Here is a 9,499-nt window from a genome sequence, read left to right on the forward strand (position 1 = left end):
GTGGTTTACTTCACTACAGTTCCCTGATTGGAGAAGTAGCAGTGATGGAAAAGCGATCTCTTGGAAAAAAAACTTTTAATACAAAATACTATTTTACAAAATATAACTGGACTTTACAGTGAAAGTACTGTAACAGTTGCCGTTACTGAGGTGGGGACAGACCATGTCCTCCATCACGGCTTTCTTCTATCCACAGAACCACTGAACCCGAGTGACCCATGAGGAGGCTGAGGGTCAGAGCTTCTGCAGGAAGCGGAGCACCAGGTCTCTCAGCGTGGTCCGCAGCGGCTCGTTGTTGTCACAGACGATGTGTGTCCCGTCCTCCTCCAGCTGAATCAGCGTGTCCTCCGCCTGCAGGTGCAGAATGTGTCCGTCCGCCGTCTCCTCCACTTTGACCTCTGTGATACCGTGCTGCATGGAGGAGGAGATCAATTCACAATCAACTTCTTTTCCTAGCATCCTTCAGAGTTGGCCAGAGAGGTGATCCTTCAGAGTTTCACTATGGAAGCTCCAATCACTTCACGTCTGTCAGTGGCAGACAGGTCGAACTGTGCTCGGGCCACGCCCCCTCACAATAGCACGGTCGACTGACTCCTCACAAGTCCTCGCTTCCACCCAGTTCAAAAAACAAAGAAATAAAGTTTGCATATTCGCAGCCAGGCTGAGGGCAAAATGCTCCACCAAAAACAAGCTAAACAATGTCAACAGGGGGAGCTCACGCTCCTCTGAGGGGGGGTGTTCCCTCCAGGCCGTTGGCCACTCAGTGCAGCATATCTGCTGCAGCGAGCTGGGCTACGCCTCACACTTGTGAGGTTTTACAGGCTGGATGCCTCGGGCTCACCTGCAAACCTGCCAAGCTCCCTGTGATAATCAATGACCGGCTCTACACTGAGTTTAGGGAAATGTATGCAGTCCTGGAGTGGTCTGTATCTCCCATAGTAAAAGCCCGAACAACAGACAAAGACATTTGGGTTACTTAAAGTGTTTCACCATCACTTCCTTTCTTGCATAGACATTTGTTAGGGGTCTGTCGGATGTGGTGATGTGAGGGGGCGTGGCCCTAGCAAAGTTCTGCCCGTCCGTCACTGACAGATGTGTTGTCATTGGAGCTTCCAGAGTTAACCTCCTCACTCTGTTATCAAAGAACCGGGGATTACCTTTAGTCACCCAAAACCTTTAAAGAGGGTTTGTTCTGCATGCCATTCAGCAATAAATACAAAAATATTGAGCTTGAGTCAATGTAATAGTTGTATCACACAGAAAGTGTTCTTTTCTGCTGAAAGAGGAGAACTTGCCCGTACTAGTGCTTGGTCATTTATAGATGCATATTCATGCATTTGAATCTGCTGGGGTTCAGTCCCCGGCCTCTGCTATAAACTGCTATAAAAACACTGTTGATCCCAATGTTATGCGTGAGGAGACTTTAATGGCATATGTGAGGAGACTCTTGGCTGCAATCATCTCCTTTGGGAACACTAAAGACTGCACTGAGCAGCAATTTATTTTGTAGGACAAAAACTGACAGCTGGCTGCTATAAAAACAAAAGAGGTTTCCACAGATGTTGGCAGATTTCACACCTTTTGCAATGTGGCCAGGAAAGCTTCCAGGGGCACAGCTCCACTCAGCAGGGGTTTGGGGGCCAGCAGGACTGGAGGCTCCTCCAGGACCCGTTTCCTCTTCTTGTTGGGGGGCGCTGGAGGGGGTTTGGGCACCGACTGGCAACACAGGAGAGGAAAAATAGAAACTCCTGTGAAGCAATGTTGTCCATATCTACACATGAATCTACCTGTTTTGTGACACACATTCACATGACTCACTTGTAGCGTGTGTTTGTTGTCCTTGGAGTGCAACACTGCAGACACAGTTGCCAGGGAAACGCCGGGTTTAATCTCAGAGGGCACCAAGGAGTTGGCCAGCTGGGAATTGAGGAATCAGAATTTACACTTAAACTAGCCACCTGTGCTGTGACAGGATGTGAAATATTGCTGTAGCTCAATCTATAAGTCAGACAAGTCTGTACACACCGTATGTCATCGTCTCTTACCAACACATGAGAATTCAAAATATGCAATCACCACCCGTTTCCAAAGGCACGGATTTGATCTTGTATTCAACATGGTCTATCTAGGTCCCTTTAACCAGACAGGTGTAAGTAGACTGTATTCATGCCCACTGTGGGAGCTCCTGCTCTGACCTCAGGCAGGATATAGACCCGTTCATAGCGGCGTCTGAAGGGCAGGTTGAGCACAGAGCAGCGTCTGTAGGGCATCGGAGGGGGCTGCAGCTCCAGCATCAGATCAGAGCGGTGGGACTGGGTCAGAGGAGGCTGGGTGTACTGCTCCGGACACACCACATGGAGGGGCTGCAGGACAGGAGACATCCAAGCAGCTTTTACACACATCACTTGCTGCGCCGTGTTTTAGACTGAGCCCGCTTCTATCGAACATAGACGGGAGGGTTTAACGGAAGGTTGCCTGGAAGTGAAACTTTTCATAGCTGTCGTTTGTCAATGGCAGTGGAGGAGAGAACCACGGGAAGGAAGAAAATGCTCACCTGGTTTTAACTAAGTTCACACTGATTCAAACCAAATAACAACATGTCTATCAGGGACATCATGTCAGGGTATTAAGGGAAATCTGTATTACCTCTGCTCACACTAGATGTGCACTTACTAACACCTGCCATCATGGGGGACTCTGCACTGACATAAATAAAATAAACTCCATCGCTACTTCCTCAGGACACACAATCAGATGCTGTGTACTGAAGAACAAGCAGCTCTGTGAGGTTGTACTTGAGCAAGCATGCTAATAATAAGCTCAGTTCCAGCATGGCTAAATAAAACAATCTCATGAAAGCCACCAAGTATATCGGAGCTTTAATCTTAACCTGCTGCACCTATTCACAGACGTTTAAGGCCAAGAGCAGTACAACTGTTTCAGGGAAGAGTTCTGCTCCGATATCGTTCCCTAACTATAATATGATGCGGGACAAACTGAAGCATGTGAAACAAATAGAAGCATGAACTCCATTTAAAGGTTTACACATCACATCCAACAACAACATCAGGGTTAACTGAAGCTCTTCCAGGACTGCAGTGGTTCCTTTTCTTGTTTGTGCAAGATAAGTAGTTTGGGCCATAAAATGTCAGGAATATGGTGAAAACTTTCCCAAAGCCCGAAATGAATCCTCAAATATTTGGCTTTGTCCTCAACTCAAAGATGTTCACTTTACTGTCATGTATGAGTAAAGAAAAGACAAAGTATTCACATTTAAAACAGCTGGAATCAGACTCATTATAAATAGTTGCAGATTGATGTCATCGTCGAGGCGCTACGTGACGGTAGTGTTGACCGTACCTGGACCTCCTTGAGCAGCTTTGATACTTGGTGGAAGTTGAGCCGCGTGTCGATGGGACAGTAAACACACTTCATGGCCAGAGGCTGGTAGGGAGCCAAAGCATCCAGGTAAGAGAAGTCTGGCTCTGGTGGGAAGAAAGAAAAGTCACAGAGGCTTCCACCAGAGTAGCGTTCACGGCATGTCGAGTGAATACAGTGGTAGTTACCAGTAAAGATGATGGTGTTCAGGCTGGATTTGCCCCACAGCTCCATGAAGTGAACCACGTCCCCGAAGCGCAGAGAGGGGTGGCCGGTGAACACCACACACGGCTGACGGAACTCACTGCTGAAGTCTCCGTGAATACTGGAGTAGTGCTTCAGCTTGTTGGTTTGGATCAACTGAAACAAAAACACAGGAGTTGTATTGTGAGACAGCAGTACATGAAGCTTCTTCTTCAACACTTTGAATGGGACCAAGGCCGCCTGTGCTGCGAGGACCAAACAAGCCTCTTCTGCTGCTGCATACACGGATGGTGCCCAAAATAAAGTGTTGTTTGTTGGATGTGTTGTTAATGAAATGCTTATTGTAGTAACGGTGCCCTCTTCTACCAGTGATTCAAAGAGTCTCGCTAATGTAAACACCATGCGCTTGTTCTCGGATGTCAGGTAACTCTCAGAGCTTTTACTGGTTTGCAGTGTCACTTCAGTCGTCATTAGCTAGCAGAAACCAGCATTTCCAACTATCTTTCTCTGAAACGCAGCATTGCTCTTCACTGGGCGGAGACACAGCAGCAGCAGGACTCACCTCTGCATGAGGGAACGGAGGCTCTGGAAGATACACCTTTGATTGCTTGTTGTGGCAGAGCCTAAAAAAAGGGGAAAAACATAAATCTGAATATCCCAGAATGATCCCAGAGAACAATCAAACGGTGCCTGAGCACAAGCACCGCGGTATCAGGTGACCGCAACTCTCCACAGCCACCGCCAATCAGCACTGCAATTAATAAGCTTGGTTTACAGCTCGTTGTGACAGCTGTTTCACAGAAATGACAATACAAAGTAGCTGTGAGACTTCTCCAGTCAAAGGACACAGTATTTGTCCCCAGATCAAGAAAAAGAAAAAAGCCGGTTTTGCTCTCCAGTGCAAGCACCTCTGATTCAACGTGACGTGTGATTGGCCCACTTTGCAGCAGCTACAACCGCTGCAGTCTGTGGAACGGGGAAGTCCTGCACGGTGATGCTGGAGTTGGCCGTTCAGTGAGCTGAGATGCCACCAAATCGTTGGAACGTATCGGATCTACTCGACGCCTGTGGCTCTGATGAAATAAATACGGTGGTCGTTGCATTTTACACAACTGAAGGCTTCCATTCACATGTCGGGTATCAAATGAAGTTCTCCATTGGTATCTGTATCACTTTAAGAGCTATTGGTACTGGAATTGTTTTGAATGATAACCGAGTAAACTGAAGCAAACTAAATGCATCCAGTGACAAATGAATGGATGTTTTCTTGACACATATTCTGATAGAAAAAGAGAAGCCAGCTTGGACATACACCACATCTGTTGCTGTATGTTGGTTTTATCTTCACCCATCACCATATCTCTATCATTGCTGGTTTCCGTCTAGGTTCTGGACAACAACAGATTTCTAGGACCGTCTCAACAAACAGCTCCTCACCACTCAGCGAAGATCTGAGAGAACTCCAGCGAGCTGTTGGCGACGGGTGAGATGAAGTAGAAGGGCGTGGTCCCCAGGTTGGCGCTGTCGATGAACTGGTACAGACACTCCAGCAGGTCATAGATCACCCCTGACGAGTAGCACGGCACCAGCACGTTGCCTCCTGCTCGAATCGTCATGGCTACAGGCAGAGATGAATAATAAACACGAATATGAGAATCAGCAATGTGATTTACTTACATATTCTACATGTACTCTTTTCATTTACATTTTGAAACGTTAAGACAACATACATTTAAATCGTCCGGTACCTACCGAGGTTGCTGCAGAATTCTCCCAGCATGCCGTCTGGGTTGGCGGTGGGCATCTGGGTGAGGCCTGTCAGGATCAGAACATCACAGTTCTTGAGGGAGCTTTGGTCCATCGGCTGGCAGAAGAGGAGGAGTTCAAGTGAGTTTATGAAAGAACGAGTTTGTTTTCCCCTTTTTGTCTCAAACATTTACTCACGGGAGGGGGGGGCACTAGAATTACTGCCTCATGGTTGCATGCCTCCACCAAATAGTCAAAATGCATTCATGTCTGTCCAACATGTCATCCCTTCACCTCCCGCGTTCATGAGATATCACGTTCACCAGAATGGGACGGACGGACGCATCACATTGTTAACCATTGCAGGTTCATCTCAGGCCTCGTGTGTACTGCTGGGTCTGTTGGACCTACCTGTGGATGTGTGGTGAGGAGGGACGAGCCCGACACATAGGAAACCTTCTCATGGTGAGACTGGATGATCCAGTTGGAGCTCCCCAATGAGTAACCAGAGCTTAAGGGGGAGACCTGGACCGCTCCAAACAACTCCTGGAGACAGAGAGAAGTCGTCACTGTGAGAGCACAAAATATAGAAAAACAGAGAGAGGACAGATACATGTATCTTAGTAGTATGGGTACGCATACTACTAAGAGATTGTAGAAAAATATGAAAGCATAAAAGTATAACCATTACAACCGATAACGTGTACAGTTTTTATAACCATTACAACACATAACTTGTTTACACTTTTTATTAGGGGTGTAACGGTACGCGTATTCGTATTGAACCATTCGGTACGAGGCTCACGGTTCGGTACGCATGACGAACCGAATACGTTTGAATAAAAAAAAAATTTAAATCTTTTTTTTTTTTTTAACCTTTATTTAACCAGGTAGTCCCATTGAGATTAAAAATCTCTTTTGCAAGATGTAAGTAACAATACTACATAACATTAAGGAGCAGTTTTAGTTTTTTATGCTTATGTGTTGCTAAGAAGACACCCCAGAAGATGGGTCACTCAGGTATAGTTCCATCATTGTTCAAAGTCAAAGAATAACTTCATGATGTTAGTTGTAATGAATAAATATATTTTAAAATCAAGTACATTTCTCTGGCATTTATAGTTTTCTACTGTACCGAAACGTACCGAACCGTGGCTCCACTGTATCGAACCCAACCCAACCGTGAGTTTTGTGAACCGTTACACCCCTACTCTTTATGGAAAAAAGTCACTCAAGCCTTATATAATTCATCCTGTTCAAACAGGATCAAACCCGTTAAACATCCAGGATGACTCATGTGTGAGTGACGCATGATTTCGAGGGAGGTTCCAACCTCAGATAAGCAGCAGTGAAACTGAGAGCAAAACGGCTTCACCCTCAGGGGTGACTGGACTCTTCGCCCTCAGGGGTGACTGGACTCTTCGCCCTCAGGACTACAATACTAACAATCCTGCATTTACAGCGTGAGGAAGGTCCCGCATGAGACAAACATCAACACTCTTTCTGATCAAATGAAAACGTCCACTCTTTTCCCTTCAATGAAAACGTCCACTCTTTTCCCTTCAATCTTAGAGCTTTGGGTGTGTACTCAGCATTTCATCTGCACTGTGCAGACAGTGTAGGAGAAAAGAGGTTCTTACTACTTTCTGTGAATAACCCACGAGCTGCACTTTGCTGAGGGCAGAGTTGACCTCCTGAATGCTGTAGCTTCGTTTCCACGCCCACACGTCTACTGCATCCTTCAGCGGCCCAGGGAGCATCCTAACATCAAACAGTAATGAGAATATAAGAGACAGAGACACTGACACGTAAGAGGTCAAAGATAGTTTGAGATGTTACATTTTAAAATCTTAAGACAAACAATATTTTCCAATGTGATCCACAGAAAAAGACGACAGAGTCTGTATGTTTTTCTCAACAGTTTTCTTGCCTTTGTATTTCCTTGGTTTTCCAGCAGGTGGCAGAATGGGCTTTAGGAACTCTCTCCATGAAGTTCACCAGTTCCTCCATCAATAGCCTGAGGAAAACAACAGCAATGATATGCATTAAACATGGTAAACCACAGCCAATCTGTTTCTTTTTTTTTTTTTTAAACAATGATTGAAATGAGGAAAAACGGTTGAAATCGCTTTCCATTTGAATGAACATGAACAATATGGTGCCGTTCCCTTGTATGTCCTCACCTGCCAATCTGCAGGGTGGGTTCAGTGGCATACACTGTCCCAGTGAAGCCCGTGTGTTCAGTGATGTAAGGCAGGGCCATCATGCAGTGGTAGTTGGAGACCAGGATGACATCAACGGTAGATAGATCCAGCAGTTCTCTCTGCGGCCAATTGAAATGGGAAAGAAAGTTAATTTACACCAAATATGTATTATCATACTATGTACAGCATGCATTGTAACTTGAATCGGAATAACTGGCCTTAGGAAGAAATGATAATATTAATAACTGTGAATGGAAAGTTTGAGCTGGTACATTGTTCTAGTCATACAGCCTGTCCTATGCATGCTTGCCTTCTACTTTCCTGCAGCCAAATTATTCATTTGAAGTCATGTACTGATTTTTTAAGTAATACAAAAGAAATGGACATTGTCTAAATATACTGTGTGTGTGTGTGTGTGGGGGGGGGGGGGGGGGGGCTGGGTTTACTACCTCAGGGAGACAGAACTCTGGCTGTGAGTCCACAAACACTCTTCCTGCACACTCCTTCAGCTCCTGGATAGATGGAAAGGAAAGGTTTGTTTACTGTTGTAGCCCTTCATCACAGACACGTCCTGATGTATTTACACCTTATAGAGACAGAAACTTCATGTCATCTCAAAAAGCAACAATGAATTAAATACAACAGAAACAGCTTGTCATACCTTCTCCAAGTTGATTGTTCCATCCTTAGAGACCCAACTAGGTAGCTTGGAGAGTCTTGGGCTGAATAAGAACGAAAAATGAAAAACTCAGGACTACCACCCATACATGAATGAATGAATAACTAAATGAAGCCACTGCTGCTGACGCCATTGACTAACCTGTGCACCAGAGGAAGGGGCAGGAAGTTGAGGACAGAGGTGGTGTCCAGTCCACAGTCCAGCATGATGGTGGTGGATTTGAATTTGAGGACATTGCAAGGCAGTGTAGGATGACCAGACAGACAATACTGAGAGAAGGAAGGAGAGCGATTAAGAGACGCACGTGGGCATAACATCACGGTGCCAACAACACAATACATGACAGATACAGGGTAGACAGGACATCACATTTGTACATGTCACGTTGGAGAGTCTGTTGTTCACACACAGATGTAATGTTGATTCATTACAAGAACTAAATGCTCCATTCATCAGCATCAAGTCAACCAGCTGAGTCAGTAATTTACTATCACTATGGACTGCATATTCAATAGTTTACATAGCGTAGCTGTTGGCTGCCTGGTTAACGTTCGCCACAGTTAACGAGACGGGAGCACACAGGGCTACTGACGTTAGCTGCTACGCTAACAGAGTAGCTTTAACTTAAGGTATACTAAATGATTTAGTAACGCATTTATACTGTCAGCTGGGGTTGAATTTGCTACTTTGATTATCCTAACAGTCGGGTAACTCACCAATTTCATGTTTAACTCTGATAAATGAACGTTGGATATAATTGACGCTAATGTTAGTTGGCTTCGCTAACACTGCATCCTTCTACAGACTCCGCTCGCTTTGTTTCTGGGACTTTCGCCCTCTACTGCCCTCTACGGGGGCGGAGTGTTTCTCAAGCCACAGCAGGACAATATGCGCAAAATACCGAACAAAACAGCACGTTTTGTTCATTTGTAACTGCCCTGAAAAAAGCACGACTTATTACAACATAGTAACGACAAAACGTCAATCATAAAGGCGATATTTGTTGTCAACAAACGCACGTGCCGAGACTGCAGGGCTGTCAATCAGATTCGCTGGCTCTAACCAGAGCCATATATAGACGAGGTTACCCCGTTTTACCTGGGACACTGCAGGACAGACATAAATAAGAATATATTGTGATTATGAGGACCATGAGCTTGGCGCCCAGCCCTTCGCCGATGTTGGTATCTGGGGAGGTTAAATGACATTGTGTTACATTTACGTTGGAGGATGTTTTTAGGCAGCCAGAGGCTCCGTGCGGCGCAGTGAACAAACCATAAGAAGGAAC

The 9,499-nt window shown here is 45.5% G+C and overlaps 1 protein-coding gene across 1 annotated transcript; it reads right to left on the bottom strand.

Moving 5' to 3' along the window:
- Nucleotides 1-58: 58 nt before the first annotated feature.
- ints9 (integrator complex subunit 9) lies at nt 59-9,033 on the bottom strand. Its single transcript, XM_079290650.1, has 17 exons — nt 8,928-9,033; nt 8,353-8,480; nt 8,194-8,254; nt 7,982-8,044; nt 7,512-7,651; nt 7,259-7,345; nt 6,969-7,089; nt 5,740-5,874; nt 5,335-5,446; nt 5,020-5,200; nt 4,145-4,205; nt 3,567-3,738; nt 3,361-3,485; nt 2,196-2,363; nt 1,819-1,917; nt 1,579-1,716; nt 59-411 (listed from the first exon to the last, which is right to left on the bottom strand). The coding sequence occupies exons 1-17, from the start codon at nt 8,934-8,936 to the stop codon at nt 235-237; spliced, it is 1,977 nt and encodes a 658-aa protein (XP_079146776.1). The 5' UTR covers nt 8,937-9,033; the 3' UTR covers nt 59-234.
- Between the last annotated feature and the right edge of the window lie 466 nt (nt 9,034-9,499).

This window comes from Melanostigma gelatinosum (genome assembly GCF_949748355.1).
Source record: "Melanostigma gelatinosum genome assembly, chromosome: 19".
Lineage (NCBI taxonomy): Eukaryota > Metazoa > Chordata > Actinopteri > Perciformes > Zoarcidae > Melanostigma > Melanostigma gelatinosum.

Coding starts and splice junctions, on each gene's coding strand:
- ints9 (XM_079290650.1), bottom strand. Junction 8,045..8,193: donor GAACAATCAACTTGGAGAAG/GTATGACAAGCT, acceptor CCATCTATCCAG/GAGCTGAAGGAGTGTGCAGG. Junction 2,364..3,360: donor AGCTGCTCAAGGAGGTCCAG/GTACGGTCAACA, acceptor CCTGTCCTGCAG/CCCCTCCATGTGGTGTGTCC.